This window comes from Mercenaria mercenaria, chromosome 6, assembly GCF_021730395.1.
Source record: "Mercenaria mercenaria strain notata chromosome 6, MADL_Memer_1, whole genome shotgun sequence".
NCBI classification, from domain to species: Eukaryota; Metazoa; Mollusca; class Bivalvia; order Venerida; family Veneridae; genus Mercenaria; species Mercenaria mercenaria.
Genome location: NC_069366.1, coordinates 70,556,182 through 70,576,847, shown reverse-complemented (window position 1 = coordinate 70,576,847; position 20,666 = coordinate 70,556,182). Strand labels below are relative to the sequence as shown.

The following is a 20,666-nucleotide window of genomic DNA, read 5'->3' as shown; positions in this document are numbered from 1 at the left end:
AATTGCGGTCGCTGAACTTTTTTTAAAAAATGTTTTTATCAGATTTTTTTTACACATTTTAACATTAAAATATTGCTTAAAAAACTATCCTGAACTCTGTACTGGATAAAATTAGCAGTCTATCAGCAAGTACAGTCAAAATAAAAACTTTTGGTGGAATTAACAACGGAAAATACCCACAAAACTGTTCTGAAGATAAATGTAATATTACTCAATCATTTTTATATAAAAAAAGTTTCTTTTATTGCACTAGTTCTTTTAAATCATGTATAATATAAATGGCATTGTCTTATTCTTAACAGAACAGATAATATGTAAAGCGTAAACTAGGAAAAACCTTGTTACGGAAACTACTAACTATACAGTAGGTTTATTTATACAAATTAATCATATCACGGTTGACTACTTTGAAGTACACACTGATCCATTTCGTGGCAAAATATTAGATATCAAAACTGGTTCCAAATTGGGTTTCGAACACAAGACACCTAGGATGGTTGCGTTTTCGTGCTGAGTGTCGTTACTGGTCCATTATCATGACTATTTTATATTAAACCGATACGCTTTCGTCATGAAGACTTTCCTGCTTTTATGGAAGAGGAAGCCCCTAAAACCACACGCAACGTTATTTCAGGCATGGGAGCGCGCAGTGGTAGAACCTCCCATGAGCTAGCTGGATGGCTTGCTCTATTGAAGACCCAAGAAGGGCTCGAATCAACTGATATGGGGACAAGTGAGTCAAAGTCAAATGTCTTAACGACTCGGTCACAGAGTGTCCTGCACCAAGTGTAAACAAAACAAATCAAAGTACATGTACAACTGAAGATACACATAAAAGAAAATGAGTTTATTCTATGAACGTTATTTTGATAAGTATTTATTATAAACTTATTTACAAATTTAATATATTAAATCATCTGAATAAGATAAAACAAAATTGAAAAAGAAAATACCAAAAATTATCACAGATCATGATAAAACAGTTAATACACGACAGAAACAATAGTCTGAGTAATAACTCGTCATGAACAAAAATTACCGACAAAAACCTACATCTCGTGTAATATTTACAAATGGTCACTTCTGGTAAAAAATATAATATAAACTGATGTATTTCTTTTCAATATACATGTTTTATAATAAATATTTTACGTAAACTTTGAATAAAACGTCTTATTATATTTAATGTTTGAAACACCCATCCTTGAAAACGAAGAAACAGACATTATAGCTACTCAGTTTCATAAAAAGTTAAAATTTCCAAACCCTAGTGTAAAATAACATGTTCACATCCATAGGTTCGTGTAAGAAGCTGTAAAGATCTAACGCAATCATATTCACAGTTCGGTTGCCCTTTGTACATATTAACGAAAATGCAATGTCAAGTCAAAACTAGAAAATATGCTTTCTTATTCAAGCTGGAAAGCTGCATGATTTAAGTCCGTTTCACTGCTAATAAGTAAAAAAGACACTGGAAATGGTATTTTTATATAAAGAATACACCTAATTTGTGAAAAATAATAGTTCTGATTGTGGGCTTGAGTTTCTTCATCCATCCTCGCCGCCTGCGAACTACATGGGCAGACGATCTGATCTCTCATAGCTTACCACACATTTAAAATGAGAACCATAAAGCATACCAGGGCGGCTTGATATCCAGCATAGCTCGCTGATGAATAAACGATAGGTGGCTTCTTACAGTTTATTTCCTTTAATTCAAATCCTTCGGGGTTTTCCGGTGTCTTATCTCGTCCCAATAGAAACAAATCGTCCTCGGTCACTTTTCCAGCCCAGTTTATTTTGTCTCTCTTTAGAACTGGTAACTGAGGATCGGTTGGAGATAAATTACCACCGACTATCACATAATTCTGTAAAGATAAAATTGATTTACCTGCCAAAATAAAATATAAAATTTTTGATGTATTTAAAACTCAATTCTATAAATGCGTTGGCATAGGGCAATTAAGATTCTACTGCAGAAATTAGACCCGCATGTGTTTTTGTGTATCTAGAATTAGAAGTAAAATGCAGTATTCCCGGATAGACACTGATATGTAGGGTTTGTTTTCGGAAAGGCTGCGTTCTTGAAACCTTGTTTTTTCGATTGCATCTTTGTATTTTATCATTCTTTTGCGGCCAACAGTATACTTTGCATAAAAATGTTATCCGTCTCAAAATGTCGTAATATTTTATCCTTGCATCGGCTTTTACCTCGGGGAGGCAACCTGATGATCTCATTCATTTGAAATCCAGAAACCTTTTGCATTTGCGTTTTCAATGACGTCAAGTGTACAAGAAGGTGAAACATATTTGTATTGGAAAAGAGCTTCGACCTCAATACTCTATTGTAACAGAATATGAAAATCACTTACTTAAACAGAAGTTCTTATCAGGTCCCTTAAAAGTTACATGACTAAGACAGAACAAAATATAACTAGATAAATCACTGATGGCGATTCATAACCGACATGGAACAGAGAAAGTAACCGTATATGCTGTTATGATGACCTTTGCCGCCAAGAATGACCTTGGTCTTGGCCCTAGTGACCTGGGCTGTGCGTGCCATCTGGATAGGATTAACAATTGATGCTAGTGAAAAATTCTTGATGGTTGTTCAGACGATGTGGTGTGGACGCATGCTTTAGCAAATTAATCTTTGACCTCTAAGTGTAATATTGGCCCTAGTAACCTAGGTCATGTGATCTGCATATTGACTTGATGAGGTTATAAATTGATGCTAGCCTAATGAAAATCTTCCATGCAGTTTTCACGACATGAAGCAGACTCGAACTTAAGCTATTTGCAATTTGACCACCAAGTGTGACCTTGAATTTGAACCTAGCGCCATGAGCTGTGCGCTCTGCACATCGCATTGATAAGGTTAACAATTGCGTGAAGTAGTGCGATACTTCATTTGGATTTTACTTTTAAATATTTGTACAAACATCTTTACTCTATTGTGTGGAAACGTTAGTCACCAAGATTTTATCACCTTCCGACATATACATATGGTTAAATTACTTCATTAATAACGATTACTGACCAGTCATAAAGCACCGACCAAAGATTTATGTAAGGGATCATGTACAAGTTGTCTGTCTGTCTGAGATTTACATTGAAAGTCTCATTTAATTAGGTATGTATTGTCTGGTCAGATGTGTATTTTAGTGACAACATAATCACAAGTGAGATTACTTTTCCCTTTGAGGCTTTTCCCTGTGAGGCTTTTCCCTTTGAGGCTTTTCCCTGTGAGGCACGCTAGATCTAAATTGCTTATGTTAATAACGGAATGTTCTTATAAATATAAAATATATCATAAAAACGCTGTGTATCATATATCTTTAGTATGCTATAACTGCTGACAGTTTACTGACGGTCTTCAAAGCGGAAAAGAATATATAGGGCGAACACGATGGACGGACAGATGCGGGTCTCCAGAGCATTTCCGATACAATACAACGCACACGAAAAAATTAATACATGTAACACCTTTATGAAATTAAGGAACAATTTTTTTTTCACAGCTTCTGTTATGAGAAGGCTTTCAAAATGTAGCAATTGTTTGACTTACAACATATGCGAAATGTTTTGTAAGCTATACCTTGTTTACAGAAACTGATTTGACAACTGCAAATATATCCTTTGGCAGAAAATCTTGTAAAGGAATGCCCCGAAACATGTCTGAAAAAAATAGCATCGTTAGAAAGTCAGGAACTACGTTAAGCAAACCAGAATAAAACTCCTTGATACAAAGTTCAAGTATCTTTTTCAGAGTAACGAGGGATTTCAAGATCTGACCTATTTTCTTATTAATATTTTTATCTGGTGATACTGATCCGCTTATACGTTAGTACATTGCCGAACTCACCGTTTTATTTGAAAGTAGGTTAACTAACTGACTTAAGGTGTGCATTCATTGAACTATTTACCATAACCTAAATCTAAACAATATGTAGAACTCTTGTACAAATTATATAATGCATTTAACTAATGTCTGTTCATTAAGAAATTGCACATATTTTTTTTTTTTTTTTTTTTTTTTTTTTGCTTGTTTTGGTTGATACTACATTCATGAAACGACGAAAACCATATATTTACCATTGAATTTATCTAAGGAACCAGAAGCGTAGTAAGGCGCAGAGTATAACATACTGGTCAATGCACGATCCTAAAATATACAATATTGTAATCTAAAATAAATGGGTAACATATTTATTGAAGGAATATCCAAGGCACCCCTTTGTTATGTCAGGCACAGACGAGCACCAGGGTAAGACAACAAACCCTCATTAGGCCAGCTGGATTGCTTCCTCACATGAAAGAATTTTAGATACCCAAGCAAAGTTTCGAATCCAGTGGAGGCATTTGAAGTCAGCCACGTTTATTCTACATAATGCAGGCATGCTTACGAACCGCACTATTGACGAATTCTCATACGAAGCATATTATTGCAAAGTTTGATTGAACAAAGAGAAACGTTTGCATTTAAAGTAAAAATATATATATTTCGACACTCAATAATATATTTAATGAGTAACTATGATATAATTCTTTTTGTTATATTGGCATTGAGACTAATATTACAGACAAATAATGAGGTGTATACTTATTTAAGAATTAGAAAAATAACATAAAATGTACAGATTTCATGAGTCCGCTGGATGTAATGTTATTCACAGGAATTCCATAAATAAATACAAATAGTAAACATTCCTATCTCACAGAGAAAAGAAAGTGAAACAGAAACCTACCAATACATGACCGACAGTTGAATTCAAGACGGTAAAGTTTCCCCTGAAATAGAAATAATCGCACAGTAGATACAAATACGCAGCGTACACTTGATACACATACAAGTATTTTAGAAGAATCTAAAAGTAGGTATGATCATAATAGGTTTATTTCAGTAGTAAATTGATCTAGGATTTTGCACTCCGAGTGTGATTCGACCACCTGGCAAATTCCACTCGTGCAGAATACAAAAACACAGATCTAGCAACTATTATGATGATCCTTTTATTATATACCTCCAACGTTTTGTTTAATAAAACATCTTCAAAGTTTATCTATGTTAAAATAGAACTGAATGGTGTTTGTGTACGCTATTTGTTGAACTGAATCAGGTCATGCGTGTCAAAATGAAACCATGTCTGGCAACCCACAATACAAAAGGTACAATACGAATTTTGTTCTGTCTGTTCGTATTTACTGTGAAATACAAGTCATATTTTTAACAGAATGTATGTATGTATTTAATAAAACTACTTACAAGATAACAATGTGGGTAGTATTCAGAAGAAATCCGAGTCGGAAATCATATATTCCGATTAAATTTACTCACCCGAAATTATGAACTTTCATGGTCAGATATTTATTATCGTAGCCAATCTGGGCAGGGAAAAACAAATTCTGAAATAAAAATAAAAGTGATTTGGCAAACTTCAATCGAAAGAGAAAATTATGCTCTAAATAACTTATCGCCCACAATTGTATTCTAGATGTACATGTGTGTAACGTAAATATCACGCGAGTAACATAAATATTATGAGTGAAACATGAATACTAAGCGAGACTAAAACTGGTCTTACCAATGTGAAGCTAAGAGCAGTGTAGGTTCTATTCTTATCGCAATTGAGCTTGACAGATAAAGCTGTGGTTATGTCAAAGTGCATCTGTACTGACCCATTCTTCACACTAAAGTAGATGTCGGCGTCCGATACAACTATTGTGCCGACTGCATTGGGATACTTTTTACCTACCTATAGTTAGTTCAGAGAAAAAAAATCATTGGTTCTTCTTACATACCATAAACAGTTGTTATGTGTATGGAATACATGGGGAATTATACAACGATAAATGGTGCTGAAAGTAATGTATTTTGATCACCATACTTTTTACTGAAAGAAAATGCATTTACCCCGTTAATAGTTATATGTAGCTGATATCTTAAAAGAAACAAAATAGACATTAAGCTTCAGAGGTGGCTGATGATTGGTCTCAATTAATGATATGATAATTTCAATGTTGCTAATGAAAGAGTTATAACTTTATCCAGTGAATACAGTTAAAAACAATGAAAATTCAAGGATATATTGTTCTTTGAGGTCGGTCAGGACAGTTTTTGCACCATAGTATTTCAATTAACACAGATAGCTTTTTTATTATTTGCCTCACCATTGGGAACAGAATACTCATGTAAAGACCCTGTGTGTCGAGCTCTGCAATCTGTTTAAAGTTGGGAAGCAACTCTGCAAGCTGAAATAAAAATGACATACACTATTTCAGAATATGAAATATGAAAGTTCGATAAAAACATAGTAACTACTTAGAAATAAAGAAACTGAGCAGATGATTAATTAGCAGTGTTCACATTATTCATAATTACAATTACTGATACGTATATAAATTAATATTTCACTGTATTCAGTTCAGTTGTTTTGGTGCACTGTATCAAACAGAACATGCAATAGTAACTTAGCTGAGTGCACTCATTAAAAATCTAAGCCATGTAAACAGAACATGCATTCATCAACTAGATTGGTATCAAGCAGAATTTGTATTCATCAACTGGCTGAGTCTTAAGCAAAACATTAACTGACTGACTCTTATAAACAGAAAGTGCATTCATCAAGTGACTGAGTCCTATAAACAGAACGTGCATTCATCAAATGGCTGAGCATTCATCAAATGGCTGAGAACCAAGCGGAGCGCGCATTCATTAGCTGACTTATTATAAACAGAACATGCATTCGGTAACTATTTGACCATCAAGCATAACATGCATTCATCAACTGACTGAGTCTCAAGCAGAAAATCAACTGACTTTATTTTGATCGTCCATTCATTAACTGGCTGAGTCTTTTAAAGGAAATGTGCATTAATTAAATGGCTGGGTAGCAAGCAGTTCGTGCATTCATCATCCGGTTGAGTATATTGCAGATAATGCATTCATCAACTGGCCTCAAGTAAAACAAATATTGGTCAACTATAGCTACGTTTTATTAACAATATACATTCATGAACTGGACAGGTGTCAACAAAACGAGCTTTTATCAACTAGCTGTATTTCAAGTTGTATGTGAAATCATCTACCTGAGTATTAAGAAGAACATTCATTCATCAACTGGCTCAGTAACAGGTAGAACATGGAGTCATCCATTAGACGAGTATCATGAACTAGCTTCTTATCAACTGAACCGTGAACGACAAGAAGAAGAAGTTATCAACTAAAAAGGAAACATCAACAATCCACAATTCCATAACCTTGTTAATGAGAAAATGCTCGCGACTGAACTAGTACTAAGTCCATTCAAAAGCAAGCAGAGGAAGATGTGGATGGACATGATTAGAAAATAACGTAACATAAGTAAACAGATGCCATACTGATATCGATGGTGGCTTCTGGAAAAGTTCAAAAGATTTTGTTGCCATTTCTGCCCTGTTCAAATATTTTCCTCAAGTGAAGAGTGTACATAATAAAGTAAAAGGAACTAACCGACACTTCCTTGACACCTATTCCAAGTTTTTCCTTGAATTCCCGGAAGAGTTCATTGAAAACATTCGCCTGTAGAACTATTTCAAATGGTTGGCTCGATGAATCTGGCAGAGGAAAGGAAGTGGGAGTATGTATGATATAATTCGGCAGCTCATTCTCCTTCTTAAATGATGTCTTAACCTACAATTAAGAGTATAAAATGCACACGTTACAGCATTCTTATGAAGTACTAGTATTCAGTGGGATGTCTTTGAAAAGCTTCCTATTAATATACACACACATTATAATAGAGCTAAAACATGACTGACGTCGGAAGTCATCACAGGTAATGTAAATGGCCACAAATCTGTTGTAAATGGTGTAGAAAGACGTTTTCGTGCAAAAATAAGCGTGAAATTTGATTTTTTTTTTAATTTGGCCTCTTTTTTTAACAGGTGTGCCCATTTTTATCTGAGCTTTTTGGACAAAAAGGATTATTTTTTATCTCTGTAATGTTAGAGAATGATCAAAATTGTTAGACCTTATTTCTATTTTTTACGGAATGAATCGTATTTCAGCTTCCAAGTCAAATCAAAAGCAGACAACTGAAATTTTCACGAAAAATTGCAATCTGACGACGACAGGGACTGAGTCTGGGCATATAAATCGACAGGGGGTGACCTCAGTAAACTGTCCATATCTTTCTTAAAACTGAACATTTCTTGATGAAACTTTGTAAGACATTTGGTATTGGATCATGTTTCACAATATCACTGTAAAATTGGAAAATGTGATACGAAACATTCATCTATAGGTCAGAGACCACCAATTCAAAAAAGTACAGGGAACTTACTGGGAATGAGGTAAGTGTATACCTGGGAATAAGGTAACGTCTGTGCGTTCTGATTGGTCAGTCATGTAAACAAACCCAGGAAGTGATTATTTTTTCAAAATTGATAGTTTTTCACTGCATTTAGAGTATTTTATTATACATTTTGACAAAATTTGCTACATTTTATGTGTATTTAAAAAAAGTTTTATCAAACGAATATCTTATCTCCCGCCATGTCAATGATGTAAACAGGGGGTCATCTCATTCACACGAAAATTACTTAAATAAAGTATTACTATTCATATGTTTTTCGTCCGATATTTTGGTAGAACTAAGATAGTTCTTGAAAAACTTGTAATTAGATATACATGTTTCGATGTATGGAAGGCCGTACACGCCATAATGTTACAATGTAAGTCTATGGGAAAACAATTGGTGGTCTCTAACCTATAATAGAGCTAAAACATGACTTTCGTCGGAAGTCATCACAGGTAATGTAAATGGCCACAAATCTGTTGTAAATGGTGTAGAAAGACGTTTTCGTGCAAAAATAAGCGTGAAATTTGATTTTTTTTTAATTTGGCCTCTTTTTTTTAACAGGTGTGCCCATTTTTATCTGAGCTTTTTGGACAAAAAGGATTATTTTTTATCTCTGTAATGTTAGAGAATGATCAAAATTATTAGACCTTATTTCTATTTTTTACGGAATGAATCGTATTTCAGCTTCCAAGTCAAATCAAAAGCAGACAACTGAAATTTTCACGAAAAATTGCAATCTGACGACGACAGGGACTGAGTCTGGGCATATAAATCGACAGGGGGTGACCTCAGTAAACTGCCCATATCTTTCTTAAAACTGAACATTTCTTGATGAAACTTTGTAAGACACTTGGTATTGGATCATGTTTCACAATATCACTGTAAAATTGGAAAATGTGATACGAAACATTCATCTATAGGTCAGAGACCACCAATTCAAAAAAGTACAGGGAACTTACTGGGAATGAGGTAAGTGTATACCTGGGAATAAGGTAACGTCTGTGCGTTCTGATTGGTCAGTCATGTAAACAAACCCAGGAAGTGATTATTTTTTCAAAATTGATAGTTTTTCACTGCATTTAGAGTATTTTATTATACATTTTGACAAAATTTGCTACATTTTATGTGTATTTAAAAAAAGTTTTATCAAACGAATATCTCCCGCCATGTCAATGATGTAAACAGGGGGTCATCTCATTCACACGAAAATTACTTAAATAAAGTATCACTATTCATATGTTTTTCGTCCGATATTTTGGTAGAACTAAGATAGTTCTTGAAAAACTTGTAATTAGATATACATGTTTCGATGTATGGAAGGCCGTACACGCCATAATGTTACAATGTAAGTCTATGGGAAAACAATTGGTGGTCTCTAACCTAAAACATGTTTTATTTGAATTAAATAGAATAAGAAATAAAACAATCAAAATGTCATTATCTTAAAATTATACGTTATTTCATAAAACGGGATTCCAGGCACTACAGTCTCTCTCTCATACAATATATTCTTCCAGCGCAGAATAACCAATAGACCTACAATTTCCATAATCAAATAATTTTTGAACGACATCATTATTTCTGAATTAAAAAACAATCATCATCGCCGTCTTCTAAATTTTAAAATCGAAAACAAATGCCTTGTAAGTAATCAAATCATATTGAAGTAGTGCAATATACCTTCTGTGTAATGATAATTGCATTTTTCTTAATCTTCAGATCAGAAGCTACAGTTGCTACAGTGATTGGCTGGCCAACTATTGTGAATGTAACCTCTGCCTCTGAAAAATTCCAGTATCTAGTTTTAACCTTATTTACACATAATGATCAAATATTATAAAATCAACAACTGTTAGATTTTAATCAGTGAAAAAATAAAGACGTGAAAGGTACATTTAACTTTACATAAAAGTAAATAGCAAAATATGGCTTTGCAGTAGACGGTTTTTGATTCATCCTAATGACAAAATTTTGAAAGATTACATTAATTCTTATAATCTCATGATATATACAGCAGAACATCAGTGTCTATGATAATTCAATATGTAATTTTAATAACTCAATGTGAAAAGCATATTTTATAGCAAAATCGTCGTTCCATAAAATTATGTTTGACGGGATAGATAATTTACAAGCAGTACAATTGATATTTCGTACAAATGTTGATTTACCTCCAAAAGCAAGGGAGAACTTCCCATCGTTCATCTGACACACCTGAAATATATAGAGTATGTGTATAACACGCGAGTAAAGTTGATGTATACAGCTTTTGTTTTTAAAAGTAAGCGGCCAAAATATTTGTTAGATTTTACTGCCACTGTGGTAGGAAACCATTCTATATCAATTAGGGTTTGAGTGTCACTGTGGTAGACGGTTATGCTATTTCAGTTAGAATTTAATGCCAGTTCGGTAGATTTGAGTACCATTTATTCTGTCAAATTAAATCAGCTTTTCTTAAGTTAGTTCGTTGAATGGTAGTTATTTGATATGGCGTGTTAGTTTTTGAATAAGTCCAATGCACATTATATAGAGTGAATACTTACGTAAGGTGTCGTCTTAAATCATATTTTGGTTTTAAAGGTCAATAGGGTTGTTCCTCAGATTTTTACCAGAATTCGCCCGTTTGAATGTTCACGCATTTCGTGATTGTTTGCTTTCTTGTATGATTACAAGTTATGACATCAACAGAAAGGTAATAAATTAATATAATGCATGACAATCTATGTGTATCACTACATAATTCTATAGATTATATGGTTCGCTATCATAAAGGAAAAGAAATCAGCAGTGATTTCAGTAGTGTTGATTTTTGTTCTAGGAATTTTGTACACATTTTGGAAGTTTAACTCACTATATTTTGAAAGATTCCCTTCAAGTCGTCATTTGCAACTTCTACACCCATGTTTTGTAAACTCTCGTTATTTATCGATAGTTTTTCGATCTTTGAAGAGCAGTTGGAAAAATCTAAAGGGAGATGACTTTTTGATGGTACAACCTTGCCTGGCATGTCTAAAATGGAAATTAAGTTTAGTTAGCAGATTGATTATTTAGAATATTGAGTATTTTGATGATTTAGCTTACGTAAAAAATGACAAAACTAATATTGTCTTGGTTTGACTGTGAAATGCCTTTACCATGAATCTGAGTCACTATTTAAGAAGCCTCCAGTATCAACATCAATATCTATTTGGTGTTATGTGGTGAGACTATTCTGTAGGTATGGTCACTAGGCGACTCAACTGCTGCATTTGTTGCCTTAATAACACAACGGACCTTAACGTTTCCATATGGTCAGGTGGCTAACATGAGCAGTACCATTGACCTTTTCACAACAAACCTTCTAGCTCCTTTACATAAATGATATAAATGATTCAGCCTAAGAAATCCTCGAACTAAAGTAGGTCAGCTTTTATGCACATACCTTTACGAACAAAATCTACATAGAGCTTTTGAATGGTAATTAACAATAATAAACGATGGAATATAAATGGGCTTGTTCAGTTTTTGCTCTGATGACTTTGTGGCTTCTTAATCAAGACCAGGATTGTTTTAAGTTATAAGTAAAGAAGCTAAAGTCTGTGTAAGAAACAAAGTCTTATCACTCGAGTGATATACATGTATATGATATACCGGATTATTTTAATGGTCCTTGATATAGCATGGTAAGACGTATACACCTTATTCACTAACTTGTAGAAACAAGGGAAACAGGGGTATAATTCAAGAAATTTTACTAAAAAAAAATTTATTTACCGGAGACTCCCCAAGATTGTAACGTCACATTGTTTAAAGATGCGTCGATATATCTTTCAAATACAACTTCAGTTCCGTTTTTTCTGAAAATGATAACAAAGACATCCTTTAATTTGATTTGTTTGTAAAATATGTGTGTGTCAACGTCAATAGTGTATAAAGTATCATGGATATATGCCGTGTCAATGTTTCGTGCTTGCAAATAATGATAACTTTGTATGTAAATGAATGTACAAAGGACTGGTATATAAGTGCATTTATGTTGGAGTCTTAGTAGAATTGGTAAGAACTTTATATGTAGGGCGGGGAATAGAATGCTCGCATCAAGTTTCAAGATGCCTTATGTTGTACTTTGCGTGTAAAATCGGAAATGACTTTACAACAACAGTTGACCATAGAGTGTTCGCAGCAAGTAAACAGGTGCAGTATATCCATTGCTTGTAGAAATAGAAGGGAAAATGCAGGTAGGGTGTGGTATAAAATAACATATTTGGTATATTACTATTAATGAGTAGAGGACAGTTGTGAAACATGCGTACATAGAGTTAAATATTTGGAAAGTCAACATCTTCATTTCTATATACATACATATAGTTAAAGATAAGATGTAGATCGAATCTTGAGTAATAAAAGAAGTTTTAACTATCTGTTAAGTCCATGACGAGTAGCAACAGATATACTTATGCAAATAAATGTGCAAGTTATTAGCTTTGGAATAAAGAAGATTTTAAATTCTTCAACGATTGCAAATAATAACCCGGAAGATGATGTTTTAATGAATGCAAAATAACGTATCGAAACTAGAATATAGGAAATACCTGGTTATTTTTAGTTTTCCAATGTACTGTATCCCGGACGAAAAAGATGTTGCTTTCATCTTGCCGTCGGAAGGCATCTTTACTTGTACCACGTGCGACTTTGACCTGAATTTATAGAAAAGATTTGCTTTGTGTAATGCATTTTTATATAGCGACACTGAAAGCAACGTAGATAGGTGGGAAAAGTAAAAGCGAGGGATTTCACAACTTCCTGTTATAGATCATTTGTATCTATGAATAGATTTAGAATATTCATTGAATTACAAATTCTTTGCCTGAATAACTGAAAATCTTTTCCGTAATATGATCACGTTTAAATGTTTTGACTAGCTGCGTTAGCTGTAACCCTAGATAACAAACAAAAAAAAATGTAAGTCTTTAAATGGTTGAATCAAATAGGTCTGAGAATGTTTTTCTATTCTCAACACTTTTCTTTAATTTCATTGTCTGCCCGAGCTGCAGTCACATGATATGCCCATGCTTGATACTTTGGTAGGCGTTGGTCTTATGTATAAGTCAATGTTAAAAATTCTTTGAATTACATATAACATCAACCACCCAACTGATACTTATCGTAGGATTTATTGAAGTACTGAATCACTTCGACAGGAAAATGAAGATTAAAAACATTTAGGAGGGGTCATGGTGCGAACTGCACGCCTTGCTTTGTTCAATATAATTATATAAATATATCAGTTAGATTTATTAGGTATTTACTGTAATGATGGTCAATAAAGTAAATGATGTCAATGAAAAGAAAGGACATATTGTTGAGCACACAGGAATATATTTCCTGTCTGAATCGTATCGATGATACTCCAAACAATGATTTTATTCAATGGAAACTCACTGTTTGAGATATATAAAATTTCCGAAACAAAGAAGTCTGAAACTGTGTCTTTATTATGCAACACATTCATAGTTTGTAAGTTACAATTGTAAAGTCATCGCAGTGGGCCTGAAAACACATATTGTGCTGTAAAGGGTATAGACTCATTTTCTGTAACAATCTGAAACCATTTGTCATTAGATAATATCTTTATTTAATTAATTAATGCTCATTATTCAAGGACAAAGTGATATAGTACTCATTGTTGAATATCTATAGCCAGTAACATCTTTTTCACATTTTGGGTGGGAAATGGGCTATACACTTTATAGTCTGTGTCGTTGCCTAAAATGGAAGATGAAGGTATTTTGAAAGAAAAATGGAAATCCTAATTCAGTAGCTACTGCTTAAAAGAGCATTGACTTTGATTGCAAAGTAATATCAATGATATTAGATGGAGAACAGATGGCATTTCTAGGGCTGATTTTCTATAAATATTTTGCTTCAAAGTTGCTTATATCAACTTCAAGAATAACGTCTGTTTGTTTGGGTTTTTTTTTCAGTTAATGGCTTTGATCAAAACGCTAAAATTCAAGTCTAATAAACTCTGACCAAAATGATTGTAATCATGATCCTGTTTGATGATATGTGCCGCGCCATGGGAAAATCAACATAGTGCGTTTGCGACCAGCATGGATCCAGACCAGCAGTCTGGTCAGGATCCATGCTGTCCACTAATGGTTTCTCTAATTGCAATAGGCTTTGAAAGCGAACAGCATGGATCCTGACCAGACTGTGCGGATGCGCAGGCTGGTCTGGATCCATGCTGGTCGCAAATGGACTATGTTGGTTTTCTCATGGCGCGGCGCATATATTGTTTCTAATTGGCATATATCTGAGGTCATATAGATGTCATACAGATGGCCGATAGCTAATTACAAATAATCTTCATTTGCACACACTTTGATATTTAAGGATGTATTGCGCGTTTTATTTCTGTACACAGCTATTGAGACTAGCTGACGTTTATTCCCTCTCTCTCCCTCTCTCTCTCTCTCTCTCTCTCTCTCTTTCTCTCTCTCTCTTTCACTTTTATTGCTTAGATTTAAACAATATTGCTGAATTTGTTGATATAAGGTTATATCGTACACAAACACAGTACAGGTTTTATGCGCAGAACAGGACTTAGATTTTACATCTATAACAAATTAAATATGAGATATCATAACTGTTAAATCATACAGCAAAACCAATTGTTAACCCTATAAGTGTTCTCGTATTGTTATGCAAGGATAAGATAGTGATTCCAATCCTTTCCACAAACAAGTTGATCCTAAACCACACGGAGTCTTGCTCAATCTTTATATATTTATTCTCTAAAAGGACGTAATCGTATCATACCAAACAATGCCGAATGCTTTATTCGTATTTTTGGCATTGTTTCTGGGGTCATTTACTCCACAAGGAGACCCGCATACGCCACATCGTGGGCGTATTATTATTATTATACCAGATTTATATAGCGCCCTTTCCATGATCAATTTCACGTTCAAAGGCGCTTTACATAGTTCAAATGCAGCCACACAGGGCGCAGAATTCATCCTCTACAAGTACAGACACCAGAGGGACAGAGTGAGACAAAGCCCCCACGACAGAAAGATCAGAAATCAGATACAGGCTTGTCCGGCTAACTTAGCCTAGCTCGTTGCAAATAGACAGTCTGGTTCTTTAACGTGCCCAGTGTATAATATTGATACACGCAAGGATTGCCTGGGTTCCTGACCAGTAAACCTCTAGTTGGATGGGAAACACTGAAAAGCGTTTCTGAAAATTCCCGAGTAGCTGCCGGGGATCGAACCCCCGACCTCAGGATTGGTAGGCCAGTGTGCAAACCACTGAGCTATCCGTCCACCCGTATACGGTTAAAATAAATTTATACTTTGCACGTTACATGCAAATTTCTGAAGAGAAAGCATTGATATGTTTTCGCTTATGTTTGAGTTTGCTATTAAAGGCTCAGTATGTCTTTGTATAAAATGCGGCTGCCACATGTTCCGTATTGAACATAAAACACATAGAGGATATTTGTTTGTTTTTCGTGAATATGGAATATATCTCACCTCGAAGTGAGAAAATTTCACAAATTTTCACGAGCGCTTAATTACGTTGTGATGTGCATTTTGCAACAAATTTTAATCTCAGCGCGGGAAACAGGCGCGCGTAAACAGACATGACGTCAGACGTGTTGTGACGTTAGAAAGACGCACACAACATAAAGTTCCATTTTATTTTATTTTTTGCTGCATAACATTATGAAATTCTCATTAAATAAAATAATTTGAATCGAGAAATAAACTATAAAGAGCAAAGTGCGACTACAATTTTCATCCTGTTTTAAGCAAATAATTTGAAATTCTTACACAATGTATGCGGGGGCGGAGCTATATCTCTCACAGTGTGAAAATATAGATTTAATATTTTCACAGTGTTAGTGATGAGATATAGAGGATAATTGTTGGTTTCGGTGTAATATCACGTTATAATTTCATCCAGTTGGGCACTAAAATGATATTTTCACGAGTGGCGCAGCCACGAGTGAAAATAACAACTTTTGTGTTCACGAGTGAAATTACCTGATATTACATCGATTACCAACAATTTTTTGTTTATTTTATGTCTAAAACTCTACTTTTGTTGTGGTTTATTTCAATAAAATGTCGAAATTGCGGGAAACTTTATCAGGAAGCATCGCAAAGATGACGTCATTTTAAACGACGTCATCGTCATATTGTTTCGGCTTTCATGTACGTCGGTAAATCTTTTGACGTATAATCGGTATCAGATTTGATAATTTTCACTGAGTGGCCAGAGAGTTTATCAGGATATAATTCACCGTTATATTTCGATAAACCACCGAAAAACATAAAATAAATGAAAATATTTAACTGATAGAATACAGTATTTCATTAGTTAGCATAAAATAAATTTATTTCTTGTTAAATCATATTTCCGATAAATATTTTCGTTAACATTTTGTAGAATGTTTGAATATTGCTGAATATTGCTGAATGTACTAGCATGTTTTATTATTATTATTACTACTATTATTATTATTATTATTATTATTATTATTATACTAGATTTATATAGCGCCCTTTTCATGATCTATTTTACGTTCAAAGGCGCTTTACATAGTTCAAATGCAACCACACAGGGCGCATAATTCATCCTCTACTAGTACAGACACAGAGCGATCTGACCAGAGGGACAAGGTGATACAAAGCCCCCACGACAGAGAGATCAGAAATCAGATCAGAATTGTATTGTTTGATTGATTGTATTGTTATTTATTATCTCCCTTTATGACTCTGACTATAACAGTTCATGCGCAATATTAAAAGTAGTGCTTTTCTAACCATGTCATTACGCATAACATCTCTTTGGAGAGCTATTTACTCTAATTTTAAGATAAAAAATTAAAGCATCATGGACTTTTAAACTGAATGCTTATATTTATCAATTAATGTAGTCCTGAAGGAAACCATATAACAATGCCTGTATGCTGCGAATCTTTCACGTATATTTTTTAGATAAACAGTTAACGATACTCCACCATTAATGTTGATTTTGAAAAATTGATAGGTTTAATATAAAATAATGCAACATAATAACATAAAAAATAAGCAATTTGAAGACTCCAACTGATCTCTTGCGAGAGATGAAAAATAAAAAATAATAAGGATTTATGTATTTTGTATGACAATATGATTGTAAAAACGCAAATATGCAGTTAGAAAAGTGTCATTAAAATCTACATCGTCCACTGTGATAACAAAATGTCAAACACACAAAACTACATTTGTATTGGCTGAATTTACCCGGATTCAATGTTGCTTTGAAAAAAAAATGGTTTAATAAAATTCTACATTATAGAACAATATTTGTTTTAAACGTGCAGACCTACCTTAATATAAATTGTTTAGTAATCTACAGTATTACACAGTATTACATCTGCGGGGTGAACGACTTCATAAGGAAATAGGCGCGGTGAAATGTTCTATGCTTGCTGGTGAAACGAAGATACGAAATTAACTTGAGTCTGGTTTGTATTTATATAATTTATTCATATTTAAGTGATAGCACTTGATAGAATGAAATGCTTAAGACAAGTTTAAAAAGGAGAATAGTCAGGAAATTGTAGAAAAGAGACTACCCACCACCTAAAATGTGTGACTAATATCACAATAGTGACACATTTTGTATCGTAATAACATCCTACTTACAAAGCTATATATACATCCTGCTAACAATGATTAATATCTATGTAAGTGTATAATTACTTTTCATTAAGATCTGTTAACTCGTAAGATAAACCATTGTACATCCCTTCTATTGTTGTTTCATTCACATTAACCTTGTAAACATCTCTAGGCTGCAACAAAACTCTCACAACTGAAAATGAAAAAGATAAATATGATAAGTAACTATACACATTCGTATGTCAAGTTTTCTTAATTTGTTAAGCTGCCGTGTGATTAACTAGGTATTGTAGTTGTTCTTTTTGTGGTTTTATATAATGTCATTTCCGTGTCATGTAATCAAGTTTGACTTCAACATGTACATAAGCCCCTAAATAACCTGCCATATTAGGTCAGTCGTTATAGCACAAGACCTTGAATCGAGTGGTTGCGTGTACGATCTTCGGACGAGTCATGTGTTTAGGGTCACTCGAGCAACATCTTTGATTCCTATTTGGAAGTTTGCACTAACTGTTAGAGAACAAATCAGTACTTTTAAAGAATCCACGTAACTGATCACCATTACAAAACAAAAATATTGTTTAAAATCCCCAAGTAGTCTGATGAGATTTTACTTTTTTTACAATGTACTAATCGTTATCAGAATAAGTTAAATAACATTGATTTGATACAACCGTGTATTTTATAACAGTACAGAACATTGTTTGAAAACTGAAACAGAAGTATATACCTTTATTGAACTCAGTTTCCGATATCCGAAACTGGACAGCTCCTTTAACATAGTCTCCTCTGGATGGATTTCCAAACACTAGAGCATACACTAAGACAACTGTCCCGATCGATAACATTTTCATATAGTAAGACACAAAAATACAAGGAATAATAAATTCCTTCTGTGCCTCAATAAATTGTAATAATGCAGAAATAGCTATATTTGTTATATATATTTTTAATTGACGTGTAGCCAATCTTTCAAAACTTCCTGTTATGACGTAATAAAAGTTAGTGGTGCAGTAAACACATATATTAACAAATCTGTACTTGAATAGCTTGTAAGTACGCTTAAATATACCATATGATCGTTTTTCTATTTACGGACATAGCACTTGTAGTGAACACTTTACTTTTCTTATTCTAATCATCGATAAATCAAATGATATTTTTGCAATTTTTATACTGTAAAATATCGACATTTTGTTTCTTCTACGCCTTGTACGAGTTGTATTTAAATTTAGCTATAGCTTTTTCGGCTGAATATGTATAACTACGGTTATAAAAGCAAGTCGTATCATGTTACAGTCAAGGTACAACTATTATAAGGTCAAAATCTTATAACGTTTTGGGTTTTTTTACCTACACTGTTTAATAAGCATACCAAATGACAATTCTTCTTTTATTTGACACATGTACCGTGTTCTGTGAGTGTACTCCCTGTTTCGCACCTTCACCCAATTGGACAAAAGGGGGAGAGGGTTATAATACGATACAAATACGCGATGATGCGATGCGTCTTCGTGACTTCGCATCGTATGATCACACTAACACACCTTATCGGAGGGAAGAGATGCAAAAGTGCGATGTTTGTATGATGTTTATGTTATGTCTTTGCATCGAATCATCGCGCTATAGCCTCGTAACTTCGCTTAGACTTCTCATCGTATTGTCACACACTAATATCTTTCTACGGTCTTGGCATTAAAATTATGTCTTACAGGGTTTCAGAAATCATTTTAGTTCATTTGACAATGACCGTTTTGTTTTATTTGCTAAGTGCTTATATAGATCAGTTGGGTAGAATGCATGAATGATTATAGGTGTTCGTTATTTTAGCCATATGCATATTGCCTTCTCTAATTTAAAAATAAAAATTAACTTTATTTATTTTTTGTCCTTTTTTATTTGCATTTAGAAAATAAAACTGTTTTAATTGGGAATTCTTCTTTCTTTTATTATGGAAAAATGACAATATCATATAAAGAATGACAATCAATTTTTATCAACTTAGAAATCTCTTGGGGCTGTATCGATTACAATTTATCTGATGAAATCATTTAGAGTCAACAGATAATTCTCTCTGATTCCTAACATGTTCATAAAAGGTAAACAAAAATCGAGTAATTAACGTCTCTCGCTCGAATTTATGTTTGTCTGTAATACCCTATAGCTTTTACATGAACTTGCCGAATTAGAATAAGAAAAATAAAATAAAATAAACAAGAAATATCTTTAAAAATGATGGTCGGCGAATTGTATTAAGGAAAGAAGTTTATGAATTCATCTAACATTCATCTTTCATCTAACATTTTTCAAATTGCAAAACTAAACACCGCACTTTAACAATTTAAATGGTTCTCTTTTTATTTTTCGCAAAGGTTTCGTAGGGTTTCAATTTGGTTTAGTTTATCCTTAGACGAATAATTACAGCAGTAGTTTGATGAAGATTCATGAAGCGGTTCATGAGAAGAGGTCATTAAACGTGTTTATATTTTTAGCTAAATTGGTCCCTATCCCCATTTGTAACAAAATAGCAGGAGACCTTACGATATTGTTACACATCGAGTTTGATAAAAATCCATTACATTTTAGTGGTTAATGCGAAGAAAGGCATATCTACTTTTAGCTATAGTGGTCCCTAATAGGGTCCAAGTTCCTATATAAATAA

At 33.6% G+C, this 20,666-nt stretch overlaps 2 protein-coding genes across 2 annotated transcripts in view; one reads left to right on the top strand and one right to left on the bottom strand.

The window, feature by feature from the left end:
* Nucleotides 1–832: 832 nt before the first annotated feature.
* On the bottom strand, nucleotides 833–19,002 carry LOC123550427 (uncharacterized). Its single transcript, XM_053546272.1, has 15 exons — nucleotides 18,735–19,002; nucleotides 18,086–18,197; nucleotides 12,917–13,021; nucleotides 12,099–12,181; nucleotides 11,197–11,354; nucleotides 10,517–10,559; nucleotides 10,026–10,126; nucleotides 7,496–7,675; nucleotides 6,175–6,255; nucleotides 5,589–5,759; nucleotides 5,342–5,409; nucleotides 4,752–4,794; nucleotides 4,099–4,168; nucleotides 3,602–3,681; nucleotides 833–1,868 (listed from the first exon to the last, which is right to left on the bottom strand). The coding sequence occupies exons 1-15, from the start codon at nucleotides 18,856–18,858 to the stop codon at nucleotides 1,605–1,607; spliced, it is 1,683 nt and encodes a 560-aa protein (XP_053402247.1). The 5' UTR covers nucleotides 18,859–19,002; the 3' UTR covers nucleotides 833–1,604.
* LOC123548655 (uncharacterized) overlaps nucleotides 18,999–20,666 on the top strand; it is a 28,184-nt gene continuing 26,516 nt past the window's right edge. Inside the window, exon 1 of the mRNA XM_045336122.2 lies at nucleotides 18,999–19,056. The gene's annotated coding sequence lies outside the window, so the exon portion shown is untranslated. The remainder of the gene's footprint in view (nucleotides 19,057–20,666) is intronic.